The sequence below is a fragment of the Nycticebus coucang genome, chromosome 6 (assembly GCF_027406575.1).
Source record: "Nycticebus coucang isolate mNycCou1 chromosome 6, mNycCou1.pri, whole genome shotgun sequence".
Taxonomy (NCBI): Eukaryota; Metazoa; Chordata; class Mammalia; order Primates; family Lorisidae; genus Nycticebus; species Nycticebus coucang.
This window is the reverse complement of record NC_069785.1, coordinates 62,627,388-62,651,069: the sequence shown is the minus strand read 5'-3', so window position 1 is coordinate 62,651,069 and position 23,682 is coordinate 62,627,388. Positions and strand designations below refer to the sequence as shown.

Genomic DNA, 23,682 nt, shown 5'->3' with positions numbered 1-23,682 from the left:
GTTCTGCTTCTAAGGCATTTAGGGTTTTTATACTATGGTGAGGAGTTAGTAGAGGTAGAATTGTCTTGTATGGCCCTCAGACTTCATTTTTTATTCTCATTCAAAACAATAGGTGCACTAAAGTCAGAGTGATTGCTTTCAGCGAGAAAAGTCAGCCTCCAGGGCAAATGTTTTTTGGTGAGAACAGGTAAATAAAAGTATCGGGTCCCAGTCACTTTGGTTCTGGGGTTCTCCAGTTTTTCCACGGGCAAGCTTAATTTGACACCTTTCAAAAACATATTTTAGGCTCCTCATGGGACACCCCCTTGGCCTGGTTCTCAACCCTGTCCTCCTCTTCTCCCACCACCTTGGGCTCTTCCTTCCCTTCTGGGCCTCCCTTTGGTGGTGACACACCTCCTCAGCCTACTAGTCAGTATCTCCCCGATAAGCCCTTCCCTGATGTCCCTGCTATTACTTTGATCTTTCTCTCCAGGTCCTAATCTCTTGGAGGTTGAAAGGGCAATGGCGTGGGAGTCAGGGGATCTGGGTTCTTGCTTTGCCTCAGCTACTCTGTCCCTGGGCCAGGCTCTCAGGTCTCTTACGGAGGCATGAGGGGAAGAGAGCCCAAAGGTCCTGGGCGGTGAGAGCGTGAGTTTCATATTCTTGTGTGTGTCTTTTATAGACCTGAATGTAGAATAGGCCCAGTATGGGCTTGTGATGGATTTGTTGGATACTGCCAAGACTGTCTTTTTTTGCTTTCAAGGGTAGCAACATACTGACATATTACTCTCATTAGTCAAATGTACTATATTAAGCTATTGTTTTAACAAACATTATAACTCTTCTAGTGACTAATCAGTCATATGCAAAATGACTTTGCATTGCCAGGGTATTTGATGGAGGAAATAAACAATGGCCGTACTTTTTTTCTAAGGTGAAAATATATTTGCCATTAAACTAGCATGAAATAGGAAATACGTGGCCAGGCTCTGTGGCTTATGGGTGTAATCCTAACACTTTGGAAGGCCAAGGCAGGAGGATCACTTGAGGCCAGGAAGGTTGTTTGAGGCCAGGAATTGTAGTCAAGCCTGAGCAACATAGCAAGATTCTGTCTCTATAGAACTATACTAAAATTAGCCAGGTGTGGTGGCCTGTGCCTATAGTCCCTGCTACTTGGGAGACTTAGGCAGGAGGATCACTTGAGCTTAGGAATTTGAGGCTGCAGTGAGCTATGATCATGGAAGGAAGGAGGGGGGTGGGGAGAGAAAGGAAAGAAAAAAAGAAATAGAAAATATTTATATGGCTACAAAAGGTACTACATGGGTTAATGGCAGCCTTCATGGATATTGCTTTGTGGTAATTATGACTTTGTGGTTATGGTGAAATTTTTGCTTCTTCTGCAGAATGATTACAAGTGACATAAATATTACTCATACAAAATAGCAACTCATTCTTTTTGTGTTTATTTAGCACCTAGAGTATGCAAAGATACTCTTAATTAAATGCCTGAGGGACCTGGGACTCCGTAGGGAAGAAGGGTAAACCACATTCCCTGCTGTTTTGCATTGCACTTCGGAATTCCAATCCTGGGCACATGGGGAGCAGGCTCAGTACTTTCTGGTTTGCTGAAAGGATGAATGGAATAGTCTCGGAAAGTGCTGTGGGTGAAGGCAGGGGGGGAGTTCTGTGACATGGGGGCTGTGGTGACCCTGTTGGAGCAGACCTCAAAAGTAGTGGTGACATGAGGCATGGGCAGGTCTCAATAAAGCCAAGAAAGTGAGAGGAAGATGAGGTGGGAGGAGACATGAACCAAGGGGAGAGGTAGGTAATAGTCTGGCCTCCACTCTGCTTTTGCATGGGTAGGTAGAAGGAGCTGAGGCTGGATTCTGATGCTAGTCTTTGTAGGCTGGGCCCTGCCGGGGTCAGAGAAAGCCGCGGAGGGTTGATTTTGAACTATTTTGGCAAGATCAAGTAGAGATTTAGTTGATAGTAGCACACAGGACTGATAGGACGCGATAGCGGCACAAGGGTGAATGGTGAACTGTAAAGGGCGATCTGTAGGGCTTTAAAAAGGCCCTATTATTTGCCTCCTCACAGTGCTGTGACTGTGAGAGAAGAATTAACATAAACTAAGCGCGTAAAGTCAGCCCATCAGGCTGTCTTTGATCTGTGCAGGAGTGGGGAGTCCTATGTGGGACACGGCTGGGTAGCTGTGTACAAAGCCAGTGCTCAGAGCTTGAGACAACAGCGAAAACTTACTGGCTTCTAGTCGAGATGTCCTGACCATCAGAACCAGTGTGATACCTGATTTCAAACCAGTGTGGACTTTAATACATGCATTGAGAGTGGAAATAACTTTTACTTGCTGGCCCCCAGTGTTTTGCTTTACTTTTTGGCATGTTTATTTCTTAGCTGTTAACAGTAATGACTAGAATTATGCAAAGCAGATAATAACGGTTTATACCTTGCCGCAGACCTAGTCCAGTTCTGACTGCATCCCAGGAGTGATGGTTAAGGCCAGGATTATGTGGTTCAGTGTCCTAGGAAATTCAAATCCACTTCTGTAATTCTCAGGCTGAAGGATACTGATGAGGCCCTCTAGAATGTTTCTACGTCCAAGTTGAAGTTGGAGATATGTTGCTGTGTCAAGGAAGATTCAAACTTGTTGGTCTTGACATAAGGTAGCTCAGGCTTCAACTGACCCTGCTATCACAAAGGTTTTTGGATGAAGATTGGATGCTGGCTCTCTATGATATTCTTGACCAGCCCTGCCCAGGAGCAGTAGAATGTGAGTTATATGTGCATTAAATAGCCACATTAAAAAAAAAAAAGAAAAAGAAATGTGAAATTAAAATACTATAATTTTAACTCAATCTACCCAACTTATCATATTTGCAATATGTAACTAATATAAAAATATTTATTTATACGTATTTATTTATTAATATATAATATTAAATATGATAAAAATCTCTGTTGCCCAGGCTGGAGTGCAGTGGCATGAGCGCAGCTCAAATTCCTGGGCAGAAGGGTTCCTCCTGCTTTAGCCTCCTGAGTAGCTGGGACTACAGGTACCCAACACCACACCCAGCTAATTTTTAAAATTTTTTTGTAGAGACGAGATCTCACTCTCTTGCCTAGGCTGTTCTCGAACTTCTGGGTTCAAGTGTTCCTCCTGCCTTGACCTCCCAAAGTGCTGAGATTACAGGGGTGAGCCATTGCACCAACCAGTGTAAAAGTTATTAGAGATTTTACGTCCTTTTTTTCATACCACGTCTTCAAAATTCAGTGTGTCCTTGGACACTACAGCACATTTCAGTTTGAACTGGCCACAGTCCCAGTGCTTGATAGCCACAGGAGGCTGGGGGCCACTGTATTGGATAGTTTAGCTATGGAGCAAAACTTTGCTTTAACAGCCTTTAGTTTTTTAGGGCAGTTTTAGGTTCACAGCAAAATTGAGTGGGAAGTACCGAGCTCCTGAATGCCCCCACCTCCCCATGCACACAGCCTCCCCCCATGGACACCCTGCATCAGAGTGGCATACATGTATTTGTTATAATCAATGCATCTACATTGGCAATTCATTACCTCTCAGAGTTTGTGGTTTACATCAGCACTCACTGTTACTGTCATATGTGGCTTTTGTCAAACATACAATGACATGTACCTATCATTATAGTATTATACAGAGAAATTTTGCTGCCTTAAAAATCTGTGTTCCCCGCATTCATTTCTCCCTCCTCCTCCCCCCTGGCAACCACTGACCTTTGTACTGTCTCTATGGCTTTGCCTTTTCCAAAATGTCATATATTGGAACCATGCAGTATGTAGCCTTTTCAGATTGGCGTCTTTCACAATATGCACGTAAGGTTCCTCCACATCTTCTTGTGGGTTGATAAGCTCATTTCTTTCCCATGCTAAGCAATATATTCCATCGTCTGGATGTGCCACAGTTTATTTATAGTGCAAGGCTTTTGACAAACCGGATTTATACCCATGGATGGGACGTATGGGGAAGGGAAGCCAGTTTGAGAGTTGTGGGAGTGGGGCTAATTGGAATATCTTTGACTGAGTGACTTTCTGCGGGCCTAGCAAGCTTCAGTGACCACCAGGAAGAGAGGGGCGGAGGCTCAGGATGAAAATCTTGCAGAAATGCATCCCTAACTGTAAATAAAGGTGAATCCCTCCTTCTACAGCCCCTTGCCGCCTAAAATGTGCACACTGTGCCTAGAATGTGCTTAGTCGAAAATATTCCTTTAAGTTGACAAGTATCTATCTCGAAATACTCCCTCCTAGTCAGTTTTATGAAAATATTTAAACTGAACAAACTGAATGGAACAGAAAGCTGGATTTGCATGTGTACGGTGTTTGTTTTTTGATCAAAGCATAAGAAGCAAAAAAAGACCAAAGCAGAAGATGCTGCAGTTGAAATGTCCTTCCTATTTCTGCTCTAGTTTTAGTTTGGGGGTGATTATGCTGAACGACCTGTCTTGTGTTAGTGGAGACACATTTGCTGCCAGCTGAGCACTCCTTGTTGGCAGAGGTTGTGTGTAAATTCCGAGAACTGTAAGGTTGCAGAGCTGGAAAGCCAATCCATCAGGCTATTGTCTCCCTGCTCCATTAAGTGTATTAACTGGAAGATGACTTCATTTCAGCCATTTTGAATCTTAAACACAAGGGAGTCAGTCCTTTACGGAATGAGTTAAGGTCAGAAAATCTGGCCATCGTCTTTCTTGTAAACAGTTTAATATCTTCCAACCATCCCAGGACTCAGAAAATAATTATGGATAGTAACAAAGGTTTCCAATTAGGAACAGGCCAAAGTGCAAATGCTCCTGATTTCAATTCACACCTGTAGCTTTCAGGTCTTTCTCAATATGTTCCATTACTTGTGAGAAATTCAGAAGTAGTGGCTGGTTTGACAAGCTTAACACTTTTCATGAGAAGTGGACAGCTTGGTTTTATCCAGTTGGAACAAGTTGCATGAGCTGTGGGGAACATTTTGTTTTTTTGCATTCGCAAATCACCCTCCCTGGGTTCTTTTTAAACAGAGCAAGTGAAAGACTGGCTAGTTTAGTAGGCCATCCCAACCCAGGGGAAACCATCTCTCAGCTTTCGTTTTCTCAAGCATAAGAATTGCAAAAGATATTAGAGTATTTGCAAAAATTTCTCTAATATCCTCAGATGAAATGGTCCAAGAAGCAGAAATTAGTATAACGAACCACTTGCATCGTTATACTTGCAAGAGGGAAGGAAAGCCTCTTCTAAAGACTTTTTGTTGTACTTTTTTTTCCAGCTTCTTTCAAAATGTCTACTGTTCATGAGATTCTGTGCAAGCTCAGCTTGGAGGGTGACGTAAGTAGATCGTTTCCACTTTATGTAATTTGTGCAAATTGGATATCTCTCTGGATAACTGTGCTACTCTTCCCTTGTACACTTAAGGAAAATGGGGACAAAATTCAGACAGTCATTATTTGGTTCTCCCCTTGTCTCATTACTTGAGCTGTTCCTTAGTAGTTGAATTTGAAGAAAATGTCATGGCCTGGAAACTTTTTTGGCATCACATTAAAATTGGACAGAGTTAGTGACACTAGGGTGGCTGGAATTTTATCCTGCTGTCCCTGTCAATGGTAATAATTGCTATGATGATGCATAGCAATGTCACGCCCTTGGATCTTCTTAATGGTTGGCATAAGCTATAGCCATATCAAAAATGATTCTGCATCCTTTGGGCTTTGTACAGTGCTCAGGAAGTTTTTCCAGATAAAGACCGCTAATTTTTATTTTTTTAACTTAGCTCATGGAAAAGGCTTTTTGAAAGATCTAGGACATTTTTGTTTAAAGCAAAATAATGAAACTATCATAATTTATCATGTTTCCCTTTTTGCTTTGGCTATCAGGGAGCTCAGAATTACATTTAATTGTCTTCGGCAGGAACATATGCAAACCTGGAAATTCTGATGTATTTTTAAGCAATATGTTAAACATTTTTAAGCTATATGTTAGATTATAAGTGATTTAAAATACTTATAGGATTAAGCAGAATCTGAATTATGAATATGTAAAATAACTAATAACACTATACATCTTCCAGGTCATTTTGGCGAAACGGCTTTTGCAGCAAATCAGCACTGACACTGGTTTATAGCCATATCCTGCAGATATTTCAAAATATGCTTTTGTTGAAATTAAAGTGTGAAGAAGCACTCAAGAGATAGTTGGCAGCGATTTGGATCATATACCACAAAACCCCGTGTCTTGTCTGTGGGCCTTGCTATCAAATGTGCAGATAAACAGAGTCTGTGCAAACACAGGTTGTTCAGTGCACACAGCCTATATAGTTTTTTAAAAATCTTTCCTCTTCTTGGAACTTGTGCGTGCTGTTTTTGATAACAGTACTGCTGCATGTTGAGGCATGGACAAGTCCAAGTGCTAAATAATTTATTTCTTTAATAGATTTAATCATTAGATTGTTTGTAGTATCAGATTTCATGAGGCTTTTCCTGCAGCCTGTGAAGTTTCTCTACTCCAATATGATGCATTTCTCAGCTTCGAGGAGATGGGATGGAAATAGAAAATGTCACATATTCCCTAATATTTTGAGGGGAAAAAAGATCACCTTTGCCTCAATAATTTGATTTTCAGACAAATAGATTTTATAGGTAATAAGTTCAGTTTTCCATTTAATTTTGCTTCCAGTGATGCTATAAAATTACACAGAACTTTTCCCCACTCACTGTTGTTTTGGAAATGAGATGACATGTCTCCTGATAAATGAAGTTGTGTGTGATATGGCCCAGTGGCCAGACTGCCTGTCACTGTAACTGCTGGGTGCTTCTTAACATGATGTCTGCTGGTGGAGAAGGGAGTCAGGGCATCTCGGGCTCTTCACCCATCACAGAAACTGCCAAGGCCAAGTTCTCACACTCTGTGGGCATTATGTACTGGGGGGTGGGCCCACCGGCCATCCACCATCCAAAACAGCGTTGTCCTTCCTCCTGGTCTGTCCTTTGCTTTGAGACTGGGTAGTAAGGAGAGAGGGGAGTTGGAGCTTTGGAAAGGAGCACTGATACAGAAGCATGCCATCATCCCTCTCTTCCTCTGGATCAGCATGCAGGTGGAGGGATTCCCCCTGCAGATCAGAAGGGATGATGGACTTTGAAAGGCATTGGAAGAGTACATTGGAAGAGATGATAACAGAAAAATTGCCAGGAAGAGAGGCAGACAGAGGAGATAGTGTTAGAGAAGGCCGAGGAGAGAGGAGGGACAGGCGTGGGGAGGACAGAGAAGAACAGGAACTTGGCAGACATGGAGAGGATGTGGCTGTCTGGTTAGAACACCTGGGCGCCACTCAAGACCAAAGTGGCGTGGAGGACGCTGCGTCCCTCATGGATCTGAACTGTGCGCTCCTAAACAGGGGCCTAGTGGAAATTCATGTGCCTGTGGCAGAAACTTGGCTAAACACTCTTGTCGTGCAGGCTTTTCTACCTTTGTAGCTTGTTTTGAATTGTTGCCAGCCCATTTTAATGCTTTTAAAGCCTTCCCGAGTGAATGCTAGTTTCAGGTCTGCTTTTGAGCGCTCATTTAAAGTAACACGAAAAGTGGTAAATTTCGATAACATATTCTAGACGAGGTGAAACTTTGAGGAAGAATTCTCCTTAGACAAAAAGAAATTTCTTACCTGATGTGTGTTGGCCTATCATGCTTAACTTTGTTACTGAGTATGAGAATGATTTGAATTGATAGAAGAAACAATCAGAAAAAATTTAGTTTAGGAATTGTTATTAAAATAACAGCTTTTATTTTATTAAAATCACAGATTTTAAATTGTGTGTTTGTCTTTTTACCCCAGCACTCCACACCCGCAAGTGCGTATGGGTCGGTCAAAGCCTACACCAACTTCGATGCTGAGCGGGATGCTTTGAACATCGAGACGGCCATCAAGACCAAAGGTGGGCCACACGTTTGTCCTCCTCTTGTCAGGGTCTTATTGAGGACTTTCTGGTTGTCTCTGTATCCATACGTTGGCCTTTTGAAATTGTCATTGAGCCTTACTGGAGTGAATATAGACCTTGTCACCGCCTTACCCTCTTTCCCTCCCTCCCTTCTCTCCCTCCCTTTCTCCCCTCTTTCCCTCTTTGTAGAGAAGAAGATCTAAAGCATGAGATGGTGTTTTAGCCAAATAGCACAATAAAAGCAAAACAGGCGAAGAACTAGTCTGGTCCCATAAGATCTCGCTTTGGGGTTGGCTCTTCACCGAGGTATCAGCTCTTCTTCTATAAGGAAGAAGTTGGTCCTGGTAGTTCCTGAAAACCTTTCTTGTTCTGAATCCCTTTGAATTTCATTACATTTGATGGGAAAATGTTGCTGCTTTGCTCTTAGATTGATCCAGGGAGTGAAAAGCCAGACTTTTTTTGCCCTTGGGACATCTTCCTCCTTAGATCTGGAGCTGGAATAAGAAAAGCTGTCCAGGTGTATTTCCTTGACTTCCAGGATGAGTAAGGAAGACCAGGAGATGGAAACCCTCCCTTTCTAAATAAAACATTTAATTGGTTAGGGTTGAATAAGAACTTGTTTAGGTCATCCTATCGCTTTCTGGTTCTATAAAAGTTGATGTTCTGGCTTTGGGAGGCTTGTTGTCAGTAAAGCAATATTTGCAGTGGCCCCATCCTGCAGATCCCTGAAAACATTGCCGTTATGGTGGCGACTTTTGTGATTCTCACTTTTCACCCCTTGAACAGGGCATTTTCTTCATCCTGAAGCTAGAGTTGGAAACAGATGTGACCCAGCGATCAGAGCAGCTGCTGGTCATGGCCCTGCTGAAGAATCATGGCACGTTTTTGTCTTCTAAGTGGAATGTTCTGTTACTGATGCACTTTCACAATTCATATACACAGCCTACTCTAAGACTAAGAAACTGCAGCCAGGATGACCTGGCAACATAAAGCTAGGGTAACATGTCCTGCTTTATGCTTGCATATTTTCTTTTTGGAGACAGAGTGTCACTGTGTCACCTCGAGTAGAGTGCCATGGCATTATTGTAGCTCACAGCAACTTCAAACTCCTAGGTTCAAGCCATCCTCTTGCCTTAGCTTCCTAAGTAGCTGGGACCACAGACACCTGCCACAAAGCCAGGCTCATTTTTCTGTTTTTAATAGAGACAGGGTCTCGCTCTTGCTCAGGCTGGTCTCGAATTCCTGAGCTCAGGCAATCCATGCACGTTGGCCTTGAGGAGTGCTGGGATTACAGGCGTGAGCCATTATGCCCGGCTTTGTGCCCACACATTTACTAATAGTGCCCCTGTCACTCTCAGAACTATCTTATTTTGGAGAATAAATTGCATGGCCACTTTTCCTAACACTCTTATAAAAACCGATGACTTTTGTTTCCAGAGTCAGGAAGGAAGAGTAGGAAAGTCATTTATGTCTTGTGGTTCCAACAAGATGCAAGGGTTTATGTCATCAGCTTCAGGCTCGCCTTCTGTCCCAAACCTAGAGTGGCTGCCTGCACAGCTGAGCAGAGAATGCTGAAGCAGCCAGAGTAGACCTTAAAAAACTCTTTTTGTTTTGGTGCTTTTAAATGACCATTCGTGGGCCGCACCCATAGCTCAGCGGGTAGGGCGCCAGACACATACACTCAGGCTGGCGGGTTCGAACCTGGCCCAGGCCAGCTAATACAACGAAAACTGAAAAAAAAATAAAATAGCCAGCCATTGTGGCGGGCACCTTTAGATCTAGCTACTTGGGAGGCTGAGGCAAGAGAATCGCTTAAGCCCAAGAGTGTGAGGTTGCTGTCATGCCACAGTATTCTACCCAGGGTGATGGCTTGAGACTGTCTCAACAAACAACCGTTCTTGCCAAAAGTTACTGATCAAAAAAAACTAAATTACTATCTGCAAGGCTGACCTCACTATGGCTAATTGTAGTCAGTGGCGTGGCGTGGCTGAGGGCAAGTGCGTTCTGGGTTCCATCCTGGCTCCTCCACCCACTCACTGGTCCACCTGGGGAAACCCTCAACTTCGCTCACCTATCAGGTGGAGTGATCCCAGTACTCACCTCATGGGGTTGTGTAAAATATGAAGCATTTAGTGTGGTGCCTGGCACGTAGACAGTACTCAAAATGTGTACTCAAAAAACACACACATGCACATATGTGTGCATATGCATGGTCCACTCTTTGCACACATGCACACACCCAGGATCCACTTTTTTTTTTTTTTTTTTGGCCTGGGCTGGGCTTGAACCCACCACCTCCAGCATATGGGGCTGGTGCCCTACCCCTTTGAGCCACAGGTGCTGCCCATCCACGATCCACTTTTTAAGAACTCATTATATTTCGCTCCTTGTGCTAGATTCTTGCGGTTTCTCAACATGCCATTGCAGTCACACACTCGAAGTTTAACAGTTAACTCATCTCACAAAGATGGTGCCTTTCACAAGCTTAGGACAAAGGCTGCTTTTATCCCTGCATGAGAAAGCATTTAGCGCGCTGGAATGTAAAGATTGCGCAAATAAGCCCTGGCCACAGCTGAAACTCTCACGGTAATAAAAACACCTTCAGGCCCTTTCTGAGTTAGTAGAAAAATACTGTCGTTAAACAGAAACTGGAGGGCTGAGATTTGGACTCCTGCATTCCTGTTAGATCAAAAGCAGTTGACATCACTGTCATCGTCAGAGTGACTGTTGCCTGAGTGCTCATCATGGGCACGTATTGTGCCAAGCACTTCAGGAACATCCATCCTCGGTGAACTTCAATTAATCTGATGTAGTCTTTTCTCATCCCCAATCTTTGGGTGATGCATACAAGCTTGAGGCCTGTTGGCTTTTGTTCAAACGGGTTTGAACAGCGCTGTCCAGCTCCAGGCCTGCATTCTGAAGCTCTACGAAGTTGTAGCAACCACCTGTTAGAATTTTTTTTTCTTTGCCTTAAATTATTTTCAGGCCTGAAAATCATTGTCTGGCTGTGATCTTATTGATATCCGGTATGTTTCACATTTGTGGTACAGTTTAGGACACCTGTCTCCCCTGCCCCCCACCTTGTTTTTAATTTCCCCAGAATTAATGTTCAGAAAGTTTTACTTCAGTCTACTTTTTATTTACTTATTTATGCCTAGTGATGTGAGAGGGTGACTAAATTTTCTTGAGTTAAATCCATTGGACATTTATATAATTTCTAGAATTGTCAGTATTTTTGTTTGTTTTTTGTTTTTTGGCTGTGGCCGGGTTTGAACCCACCACCTCCAGTATATGGGGCCAGCTCCCTACTCCTTTGAGCCACAGGCGCCACCCAGAATTGTCAGTATTTTTAAAACCTTAAATCCTTCTAAGAAACTATTGGGAAGAAAGAATGTGATATTCATAAGAGCTCAGTGCACCAAACATGTTAATATTGGCATTGGTTATTCTAGTGAAAAACCTAGATATACCTTTTTTTTTGTTGTTGCAGTTTGGCCGGGGCTGGGTTTGAACCCACGCCCTCAGTATATGGGGCTGGCGCCCTACTCACTGAGCCACAGGTGCTGCCCAGATATACCTTTTAGTTGAGGAGTGATTAAGTAAATGATAAGTAAAACTATGCTACATAGGTACTATGTGACTTCCTGTCCTACACAGAATGTCTATAGAATGTTATATAGACATGAAAAATAAAGTTTACAAGCCATTTTTGATATCTTTACTGAGATAGTCATGTCATACTATTCATCTATATAAAGTGCACAATTCAATATTTTTAGTGTGTTTACAGGGTTGTCAGCTGTCACTACAGTCAATTCCATAACTCATTTTAATATCCAGACACCTTAAATCTGGTGTCTTTAAATGGATATAAAGTAGTATACAGGGTGGCCATAAAGTTTGTGTGCAATTTAAATTGTGCGTTCACAACCGTAATAAGGTTTTTAAATCAAAAAGGAGGGCGGCGCCTGTGGCTCAGTCGGTAAGGCGCCGGCCCCATATACCGAGGGTGGCGGGTTCAAACCCGGCTCCGGCCGAACTGCAACAAAAAAATAGCCAGGCGTTGTGGCGGGCGCCTGTAGTCCCAGCTACTCAGGAGGCTGAGGCAAGAGAATCGCTTAAGCCCAGGAGTGGGAGGTTGCTGTGAGCTGTGTGAGGCCACAGCACTCTACCGAGGGCCATAAAGTGAGACTCTGTCTCTACGAAAAAAAAAAAGGAAAAAATAAAAGGATTCGCAACCAATATAGGCATACCTCGTTTTATTGCACTTTGCAGATACTGTGATTTTTTTTTTTTTTTAAATTGAAGCATTGTGGCAACCCTATGTTGAACAAATCTGTCCATGCCATTTTTCCAAACCCCTGTGCTTACTTGGTGTCTCTGTGTCAGCTTTTTTTTTAGCAATAAAGTATTTTTAAATTAAGGCACGTACTTTTGTTAGACACAATGCTATTACACACTTAGACTACTCTGTATAGAGTAGACATAACTTTTATATGGGTTGGGAAGTGATAAAAAGGGCATGCCTCGCTGTATTGCAGTATTGCAATGTATTGCTACATTGAGGTGGTCGGGGACCAAACCCGAAGTATCTCAGTATCTCTGAGCTCTGCCCGTGTTCCGACACGTATGGGTAATTGATTTCTTTCCTTTCTTGGGCTTTTTAGTATATTGTATATTTCCGTATTTTCCAAATTTTCTGTGACGACACGCATTACCTTCATAATAGAAGACAGTAAACTTAATTAAAACCAAAGATGAAGTCATTATATGGGAAAGGTAACAGCCCTTTTGTTCCTTTCTCCTTGCCCTTGATATTTTTAGATCACTAACACCACTTTAAAATGAGCTGATTAAGATCGTTCGTTTCCTTTTGGAATGCCTTCTACCTTGTGTGTAATTAAGAAGCTTGTGCCACAGCCGGGTCCCACTCCTACCTTAAACCCTTTATCAGGAGGATGTGATGTTAAGTAGTTGGCATTTTCTTGACATCAAAAGAAGCAAAGTGGAAATCTCAACTGTTGATACAAATGAAAGCCAAAGGGCCATGAAAAGATGACTATCTGGGTGTTCTTCCCTCCTAGATGAGGGCAGCCGGTGTGTGGATGTGAGCTTGTGAGCATGCTGGGACATCACCGGCTCCATCTGAGGTTCCATCGACTCCCCTGTTCCCTGTGCACTCTCAGGAAGGAGAGCTGGGAGCAGGCTACGTTGGGAAGGCCGGGGCCTTAGTTGCTGTTAAACCAAGGATTATGTACAGGCACAAGTTGATGTGGGGACTATTGTTTGGAGGGCAGAGTTGGTCAGAGGTCCATAGGTGGCACTGTGTGGACTGCTCACGGCCCCGTGAGTCACCAAGGCCCCTCACAGATGTGCTCCCTGTAGACGGCAGACTCTGCTTGGCTTCTCCCTGGCCACCCCTCTGCCACAGAACAGAGGCTGCTTTTCCCAGCCGGTGTGCTGTCCTGGCTCCCTCAAGAGAATATATTCCTAATTGCTGTACTCAGCTGAATGAAAATACCTGCAGGGGTGCAGGTGAAACCAAAAATACACATCTTGGCTTGCTCTCCAGTGGCCTGGGAAGCAGCTCTATCCGGCTTCCCCCAACCCTCTCTCCTCAGGGCTATTGTGGCACATGTCTTCTGAGGGGTCTCCCTGCCTCCGCTGTTACAGAGTATCTTCCCAGCTTCATCACCTGCTGTCATCACCTCTGCTGTAGTTCTCGGCAGTGCGTGGCCTCCTTCTCCCCACTGCTAACACCTGCACAGTGCCCGCTCGCCTCTCAGCCTGAGCCAAGAACACAGCATCTTCCCCGCGCTGTCCCTGAGGAGGAGGCAGGTGCAGTCTGTGCTCCCATCACGTGTGGTACTTCACACACATTTACGGCTCTTGTCACACTGTGTTAGAATTACATACATACAGGTTTGTCTCTCCCAGGGGCGTGCCAGTGAGCTCCTTAAAGGCAAGCACTTAATTTCATTTACCTTTTTCTTTTTTTTTTTTTTTTTTGTGGTTTTTGGCCGGGGCTGGGTTTGAACCCGCCACCTCCGGCATATGGGACCGGCACCCTACTCCTTGAGCCACAGGCACCGCCCTCATTTACCTTTTTCAATGCCTCCTTCAGTGGGACTGTGTGAGAAGGTAAAAATTTAACTCAAGTAGTCAAAACACACGCAGAAACCAGAGCAGGCAGGTGAGTGTGGATCAGTGGTGACACGAGACAGCCAAGGACAGTTCAGTGTTTCACAGCCTCTGGCGAGCTTTCCACCTGTAGTCACTAGATGAATTGAGCTCGCTTGCACAAGTCTGCTCTGTTTCTAGTTTGAAGGGATCTTGGTATTTTAGAGCATCTTACCTAAACCAAATGCATGGTGGTTTTGCGAACTTCAGCTGGAGGTAGATTATGCAATTACTTACCTTAATTTATATCTAGCTGGAAACCGAGTAAAACCATGGAAAAGTAGTAATGTTGCTTAATTAACAAGAGGCTTCTGAGACAATCTGTAGGAGTCTCTAGGTCTGGATGGGCCTTGGGTTAAATATGAACTGTGGCGTGTACAACACAGCTGTGAATGGTTTACCATATGGGTCCAAATAACTAGAAAAGAAAGTCAGCTAAATTAGAAAAGGATGAATCTAGACTACATAAAATAGATTGTAATTAGCAGCAGCACAACCCCAGAGTTAGCGTAAGTGCCAATAAGCTGGTACAGCTTTGGTCTCTAACTGGAAGGGGAGGGTAATGAGTTGTCCTATTATTATTGCCAGTTTTGATTTTAGCAGTATTTGTGTTTTCCGGAAGGGATGCAAAGCGAGTGAATTTTCCCCCCCCCTCTTCTCCTAAGTACAAGTATAGAAGCGTAACTGTGGCAAGTTTTGTACTTGTTTTTTTTCTTATACTTTTTAAAAATAGAACTACTTAAGATTTCCAGCATGGCCAAAAGACTAACTTCTCGGGCCACGGGAGAGCAAGCCAGGATGTGTATTTCTGGTTTCACCTGCACCCTGGAGGTATTTTCATTCAGCTGAGCACAGCAATAAGGAATATATTCTCTTGAGGGAGCCAGGACAGCAGACTGGCTGGGAAAAGGTGGTGAGGGAGGGGCCGAGCGTGCAGAGAGCACATCTGGCAGAGGCCTGGTGGCCCAGAGCCTTCTCACCCTCCTGAAAGGAATGGGAGAGAATAGACTGTTCTCTGTTGCTGAGGCTTTTCTCTGTGTTCAAGTTTACTTTCGACTGAGTTCTCATCTTACAGCGGCGCTGGGGACCAAGAGGCCAGTGCTGAGTCATAGCCACCTTGGGGCTCGAGCACAGATGTTCTTTGTCATGGTATATTTGTCTGTGAAGCCATGGAGGTGCCAAACCTGAGCCAGGTAGCTGTAACACACAGGAAAAAGAGTCCCTTTCCTAATTGTGGCATCAGCTTTTCTTGCTTGCCTCTCGTCAGCTTGCTCTTTTCTGTAAAATCTGTAGCCTCCTTTCTCAACCTTCCTAATGCTGCGATGTATTTCCATTGTTACAAAGAGGTGGCGACCCACAGGTTGAGAACTGCTGCCCTAAGGAAATCCAAACGCCAGTCTGACCCTGAAACAGTGGCAGCAACCGGATTCTTACCGGCTGTCGGCAATGCCAACAAACTTCTCCCGTGTTGACTGAGTTATGAGCGGGTGGGTACGTCAGTTTCTCTTGCATCTGTTCGGATTTTTTATTTCCTGTTTCATGAGGCCCATTAGCATCACGGGGCACAGAACAGTGCCTGCATTTTACACGTATCCCTTCATCCACGGTTTCCTTTGACCTGACTCTAGAGTGATGGCAGAGTTTGTGTTTACCTGCTGGTCCTACAGAGTATTTCAGAAATATAATCATATATGGAATGCAGACAGGGTTTGGGATTGTTCAAGTGTCCAGTGGGATTAACAAGTAGATGGTCCCTTAAATCCTTTCTTTTTTTTTTTTTTATTGTTGGGGATTCATTGAGGGTACAATAAGCCAGTTACACTGATTCCTTAAATCCTTTCTAAGGAACTCAGCTGAGTGCGATCAGAACAGAATGGGGTTAGAAAGACTTTGATTACTGGACTAAAACTTCTTAGGCACTTGACTAAACTGGGCTTTGCCCAAGTTGGGACTGTGTCCCCCAGCTGTGCCAGACCTCCCCCCATGTTCCCCTCCCGGCCTCTCTTCCTGCCCTATGCAATTTTATTTTCTCTCCCATCTCTCAGGCAGCTGCCAGAGTCTATCATATAACCAGACTGCTAATCCAATGTGTGCCAGTAGCCAAAATGTATTATCTTTTCTGCATCCCATATTTTCATAGACCAAAAGTCAAATGCAGGCAGGGACCAGGCAAGCTAAATGTAGAAAGCAGTTGTTAACCCACCCAGTCTTTTCTGCATCCCTGTAAACTGAGTATTTCATGATCAGTTTTATAGGCATAGAGGGAGGAACTAACATGTCCTAGGACCCTAACAGGTCTGAGTCCCACTGAATGTCAAGAGCGCTGCTGCTGTACCTGCTGCCCATCCAGGGGCCTCCTTTTGCATCTGTGGCCCATCTGGATTGTTCAGCACCACGTGTCCTGAATGATCCAGAGGGAGACCAGGGATTCTGGGCCAGCAAAACCATGGCCGGCGGGGGAGAAGATGCTTTTGGGCAATGGTGTGGGTGTGGGTAGGGAACCTTTCTATTCCTAAAACCACTTCCAGTACATGGATGACTGGCTGGCCTAGGGGGCTGTTGGGAAGGACTGCCTCCCTCCACTGAGTTATTGATGGCCATTTCCAGGAGAGAGTCTTTTGGCTCTTTCTGTTTAAAAAACCTCAGTTGGGTTATCTTTTCCACGGTCATACATGGTTACTGGGTAAAAAATCACACTAAGCATTTGCATGTACTGGACAGCCAGCCTGGTTCTATACACAGGGGGACACATCACTATCCCAGATGGTTTTCTAGGTGCTAAAGGGAGGTGTTGTGCTGTGTGGGAGGAATGTGTGTCAAACATCTGTTTTCACGTAATGCTGATTCAAAGGGAAATTTTAGAGACTGGGCATCGATTGGCACTGGGGCAAGAGGAAGCTTGGTGGATTGGGTACAAGACCATCAGTGTCCTATAAGGCAGTGAAGCCATAATTTGGGGAGTTATTGTTTCTACTGGACCAAAATCTCCAAGTGAACACGTAACCCCACGGACTCTACGCCCAAGTCAGCAGTGAGTAGCAAGGTAAGGAAGAACCTGCCCGGGGCCTGAGTCTTTGAGAGCCTGCTGGTCAGCACTCTGGTGCAGACAGTGAGGGCGTGCTGTCTTCCTGCCATATTTTCAAGTTTTGGATCATTTCCTCTAAGAGGAGGCAGGGTTGCCCAGCTCAGTGAGCCAGGGTCCTCAATCCTGTTTTGAATGTCAGCCCTGCAAGTGACTTGCTTGTGCAACCTCGGTGAGTCCCTGCCTTCCAAGAGCATTGGTTTTTCTCCCTGACATAGCAGGGATGACAGTGACACTCGCCTCACAGGTGTGGTGAGAATTACACGACTGGATGTGCACATGACCTGCGTAGTGAGATTCCTGGCACGTGGCAGGCGCTCAGGAAATGGTCGCCATTGTTATAATAAAAACATCCATTGTACACACCCATAGCTCTGTGGCCCCATCCTCTCTCTGCGGCCTGTCTCTACCCTTCTTGTTAAGATGATTTCTTTTACGCTTTAACCCTAGTTTCCCTGATAATCTTAAGTTGAGTCATGGTTTTCCTAAGGGAGAACTTTTGGCCAGTTTTCCTTAATTTCTAAGTCAGCCCCTGTGCCGAGGGCCTCCAGAGCCCTTCATCAAACACAATTGATCTCCATTTTCTTTGTGCAGTCGCTGTGTCTCGGCAGATGTGAGTCAGCATCCTGTTCAGAATGGCTGTTGGTGCCTTGCCATGGGCTATAAAGACACACATTTTCCATGGAATGCCAGACGCTGGAGCTGACCTGGGGTTTCCACCCGAGAGAGGAGGAAACTCCAGGAAGCTGATTTGTGGTTCTGGATTCAGTCATTTTAAACTGCAAGTGTTTTTTTTTTTTAAATGCTTGAAAAATATGGAGGACGATTTAAGGTACCCAGGACTCCCAGCTTTCAGCCCTGTCGTCAGCACTGCCTCCCTGTAGCCGTCCCTCCCCGTGGCCATCCCTTAGTTAAGCTTTGCTTACTCCAAGAAAAGCCACTGACCTCTTGGCCACCCTTGCCCTGAAGGCTGGAAGTATTGTAGTTATCTGATTAGATGAGCTGTTTTTTTTTTTTTTTTCCATTCAGTCAGGGAGTAAATGCTTAAAAACTCTAATGCTGTTTGCTTTCAGAAGCCAATAGATTTGTCTTGGTCCCTCACCAATCTTAGAAAACTGGAACTCCTAGTTTGAAAAGAAATTCTTCAAGATCTGTGTGGATTACAGAATTTACCATGCTGTCACCACATTCAGTAGGGTGACCCCACCCACATCACTCTTTCCAGCGTGACCCTTTGCTTAGGTTACTTGGTGGCCGCCCCTATCAGATGCATGAGGAATGGAGGGGAAAAGGAAGCACTTTTCAGGTTTGCTGTTTCTTTATGTGCCCCACCCCCACCATATTCCTTTTAGACCTGCAAGGGGAGAGGTCAGAGGGTACAAATCCAGAGAGGCAGGGCCTCACCTCCAGGGTGCTTTAGTTCCTAGTGTCCTGGCGCTGGGTGTCCATTGTGATTGTGCGACACGGGTAGCCAAGTGTTCCGTCCTCATCCTTCAGCTGTATCCTGGGCAGAAACTGGATGATCCTTGCAGTCTCCACCTGCACTGAGCTGTTTTCCACAGGAATAAACTGGCTCACCAATTATAAAGGCAGGTGAAGAGGAAGCAGCCGTGCTCTAAAGATAAGAGGGTTCTATCCCACTGGCAGATTTATGTATTTGGTGTTAAAACATTGGACATGCCCTACGTGGCTTTGAGGAGGCAGCTGATGATCCTGGGTTCCATGATTTTTTTCCTTCTTCCAATTCAGTCAAAACCTTCAGACTGTGGTATGGGAGAAACAGCTGATGCTGGTGAGGGTTTGGAGAGTTTGGGGCTGGCTGGTGGGAGAGGAGTCTCCCACTTCTGTCTTTGGAGTTACTGGCATTAGCATTTGTTCCCCTGGTAAAGTCCCAGCGTGTTACATACTGCATCTCAGCAGGCTGTTTGCTCGGTAAATAATTTAGGTAAAGTACATTTAGATTCCTTCAGACTCTAGTTGTTGTTGCCTCCTAAGTGAGCTTCAGGTTAACCACCCAGGCTTTTTACAGGGATTTCCCATAACTGGATTGAATTCCAGCTCTGCTGCCTGGATACTTAGCTATAGAGACAGGAAAAAAGCTGTTTCATTGGCTAGGACCGAAGGACTGCACGGCAGTCTGTGAACTCTTTCTAGGTGTCATTTCTTACCTGGGTTGCTTGAACAAAGCTAAGCGCTTCTTTCTCCAGAGCTGTCGTCAACCTTGAACCTCACAGAAGCCGTTGGGAGAGGTGACACAGAAGTCTTGTACCCAGGCAGGTGGCTAAATACCTTTCCATTTCCCACCCATGGCTGTCCATCTCTGTTCGCGAGTCTCAGATCAGGAATTACCAAGGAGCTTGTTGAAATGCTGCATCCTGCATCTCAGGTTCTGGAGCCATGGTTTTCAACCGTTTTAATTTCATAGCACACTTGAACCTATAGTTAAACTTCCATGGCACACTTCAATAATGTTGATCAAAAAAAAAAAGTAAAAAAAGAATATACTTACTGTCCTTTGACCTGCTTTTAAAAATAATTTAATAAAGGACTTTAACAATTTTCCCGGCACATCTGAGATTCTGGTGTGTTGTGGTAGACCTGTTGAAAATCATTGTCCCAGAGTGTCTTAAGCAGTACATCTCAGGTGGGGCCCATGAGACTGTCTTTTAAATAAGTGCTTCACGTGTTTTTAACGCAGGTGAGCCAAGGGCCAAATTCTGACACGGACACAAACTTTGCATTTGTTTTCAAGAGAAAATAATTTTTCATGGGTCAATGTTCCTGGTACGCAATCCAGTCAGTGGAGCCCCTGAGTTGATTTCAGGAACTATTAGAACTGAAGTTAGGAGAGAGAATTAGATACTGTGTTGTTCGTTAGCATTTTCAGATGGGGGTAATGAAATTAAGCATAAAGCAAAAACCCATTAACGAACAAGTGGTTCTGGCTCCGCGCCTGTGGCTCAAGCGGAGCAGACGCCAGCTACATACACCTGAGCTGGCGGGTTCAAATCCAGCCCGGGCCTGCCAAACAACAACGGCTGCAACCGAAAAATAGCCGGTCTTGTGGTGGGCGCCTGTAATCCCAGCTGCTTGGGAGGCTGAGGCAGGAGAATCTCTTGAGCCTGGGAGTTGGAGGTTGCTGTGAGCTGTGATGCCATGGCACTCTACCCAGGGTGACAGCTTGAGGCTCTGTCTCAAAAAAAAAAAAAAAAAAGTGGTTCTCCTACTATGAAGACAGAGCAAGCGAGAGCGCGTAAGCCAGGGAACACGGGTGTGGGGAGGCGAGCATGCCTGTGAGCCCAGGTGCACGTCCACTTGAGAGTCTGAATAAATCTGTCCTGCCTGTACCTAACTGAAACTAAATGTAAGTTAATGCTCATCGATATCTGTGAGTGTTTCATGGAAGCAGAACTGGAGGTCATTGTCCAAGCCCCCTTACCTGCACGGGTATAGAAACTGAGACCTCAGGAGGACAAATGTTTGCACAGGCAACACGTGCAAAGCTAGGCCTGTGTCTCCGAGCTTCCGGTCCTTTCGCTGTAAAAAGAAAGGGAAGTAACTATCCCCACTTGATTGCTGTGAGGATTAGATGCTTGTGTCAGGATGTTTGACAGCTGAAGAGAGAGAATTATATAGATGGCAGTCGCCAGTTATTATGCATACTGTGTTTTCTTCTAATTGAGGTGTTAAGAACCCTGCTGGGAATCTCTTGAAATGAAGTCCACTACCTGATTCTGGATCAATGACTGTATGCCAATCACTGTGTATTTAAGAAACTTTTGTTGGCCCGGGCATGGTGGCTCACACCTGTAATCCCAGCACTCTGGCAGGCCGAGGCAGGTGGATTGCTTGAGCTCAGGAGTTCTAGACCAGCCTGAGCAAGAGGGAGACCCCCCATCTCTTAAAAAATATAACTAGATGTTGTAGCAGGTGCCTGTAGTCCCAGCTACTTGGGAGGCTGAGGCAGGAGGATCATTTGAGCCCAAGAGTTTGAGGTGGTTGTGAGGTATGATGCCATGGCACTCTACCCAGGGTGACAAAGTGAGAATCTATCTCAAAAAAAAAAAAAACAAAGAAAAAGAAAAAAGAAACCTCTCAGATGGTCATTGTGGTGAACTTCAAAAGTGCAGATAATCAAAAGAAAGACTATTTTAAGTTACCCCTAACTCCACCACTCAGATGATGACTATTAAAATTTTGCTTAAAGGCTTCTGGTATTTTCTTATATGTGCATATATTATGCATCTGTGCATTTCACTGCTTGGCAACCTGCATTTCTTTACTTAACAGTGCATATGTTGTGAATATTTTTGATATTAATACCTCTGTGCCATTATTTTAAATGACTTGCCTACTATCCCATTATATGTGCAAAAGAATATTTAGTCAGTCTCTTCTTAGACATAGGGTTTTCTTCCCGATATTTTTCAGTATTATCTACAATATTGAGATCAGCATCTCTGTAGCTGAATCTCATACAGCAATTGGATTTCTATGTTTACATCGACTACTCGAAAAATCAGAGCTGAAGTTATAGATGCTACAGTTAAGACAAGCAACATGTTGGTGTGAACTTGCTTTGAAAAGAGTATATAAATTTTTTAAAATGTTATTATCATTTGGGATTCATTGAAGGTACCAAGAATTAGGTGACACTAATTGCATTTGTTAGATAAAGTTCCTCTTATAATTGTGTCCCACCGGCAAGAGGTGTGCTGTACACCACGACCCCCCGATGCTCTGCTCTCTCCCCTCTCCCCACTTGCTCATTCCCCTACCCCACCTCTTCTTTTAGCTCATCTTACTGCCTTCATATTAGATTTGAGTACATTGGATTCTTGCTTCTCCATTCTTGTGATGCTTTACTAAGAAGAATGTGATCCACCTCCATCCAGGTTAATACAAAAGATGTAAAGTCTCCGTCTTTTTTAGTGGCAGAATAGTATTCCATGGTCTACAAATACCACAGCTTGTTAATCCATTCCTGGCTTGGTGGGCATTTAGGTTGTTTCCACAATTTGATGATTGTAAATTGACTGTAAAACTAATACAACCCTTTTGGAAGGAAGTATGGAGAATCCACAAAGAACTCCCAATTAGACCTCCCATTTGATCCTGCAATCCCATTATTAGGCATCTACCCAAAACAAAAAAAAAATTACCATAAGGACATTTGCACTAGACTGTTATTTATTTTTATATCCCCAAGTCCTAACTTTATGCTTTTCGATCTTTCTGACTTACTTGAGCGTTCAGGGCGTCCCCTCCACCAGGGTTCTCTTTGCTTTGCCCCAGAGCATTGCGGTCCTGACCTTGCTGTTTCCTCTGAACTCCTCTGATTTCCTTTAGGCCAAGCTGTTTGTGGTTTGCAAGTGACCTTGGGGGCTTAGCAACTCTACTCTGTCACCCTAGAATTACCTATCCAGTTACGGCAAATACTCTTCCTTTTATTAAACGAAGTCCCTAATCAGGAGAGGGACCTTTCATATTCTCAATTCGTAAAATTGTGCTTTCTTAAGTTAAATGGCATGTGAGGAGTATTTCTGATATAAAATTGGAAACTTTCAGATACCAGAAGGCATTGCTTATCTTTGTAAATACACATGTTCCAATTAAAATAGGTACTAAAATATTTTGGTGGCACTTCAAACCTCCCAATTTAGATTTAATTTAGATTAAAACACTTACTCTTTTTAATAAAGTTATAAAATTGATTATTAAAATTGCCTATTGAAGATTAAAAGCAGTGGAACATTTATTTCCCTTACAAAACAATTTAGTCTTCAATAACTACAATTGTATTAATCAATTATGCTATTAAAATACAACTGCCATATTAAATCTGACCCATTTGTCATGACAGTTTCTATAATTATAGAAATTATACCTAGCTGCTTACATAGCTATAATCCTGCAATAAATATAAATAATTGTCTCTATTAATTCAGCTCGTGGTTACTGTCTATTAAATCCTCAGTTAAATGGCAATTTGGGAACCTTCATTTAAAATCCTCCTAAATCTTTGTTGTTCCGTCTGACTGCCACAGCCCCACAAATGCACCTCCTACTGTTGATTCCAGAAACCAATTTATGAATAAAATAATTTTTAAAATATAAATATTTAAAAGGTCCATTTAAGCTTGAGGTTTGAGGTTCTCAGGAAAAAAAAAGGAAGGAGGGTGTACAGGTTGGGCAGAGGGTGCTGACAAAAGAGAGGGAACCGATCTTGGTGTCTTGGTATTTCACTCTGGAAAAGGGTACGTACGTTGTAGTTTGGAAAACTGCGTTTAACGCCATCTGTGTGAGGGCCAGAGGACTAGAGCACGTGGCTGAGTCACTGTTCACCACTTCCACAGGTGTGGACGAGGTCACCATCGTCAACATTTTGACCAACCGCAGCAATGCACAGAGACAGGACATCGCCTTCGCCTACCACAGAAGGACCAAAAAGGTACGGGTGACTTCAGGGACAAATGGCATTCCTTG

General features: G+C 43.9%; 1 protein-coding gene across 3 annotated transcripts in view; it reads left to right on the top strand.

Moving 5' to 3' along the window:
- ANXA2 (annexin A2) overlaps window positions 1–23,682 on the top strand; it is a 44,712-nt gene that overhangs the window by 5,812 nt on the left and 15,218 nt on the right. For 2 of the 3 annotated variants that reach the window (XM_053593343.1, XM_053593342.1), the window contains exons 2-4: window positions 5,276–5,334; window positions 7,832–7,931; window positions 23,553–23,647. In XM_053593343.1, the coding sequence (XP_053449318.1) occupies window positions 5,287–5,334; window positions 7,832–7,931; window positions 23,553–23,647 (243 nt within the window). In that variant the 5' untranslated portion in view covers window positions 5,276–5,286. Of the gene's footprint in view, window positions 1–112; window positions 188–5,275; window positions 5,335–7,831; window positions 7,932–23,552; window positions 23,648–23,682 lie in introns of all 3 variants that reach the window. The other variant, XM_053593344.1, reaches the window with a different exon arrangement.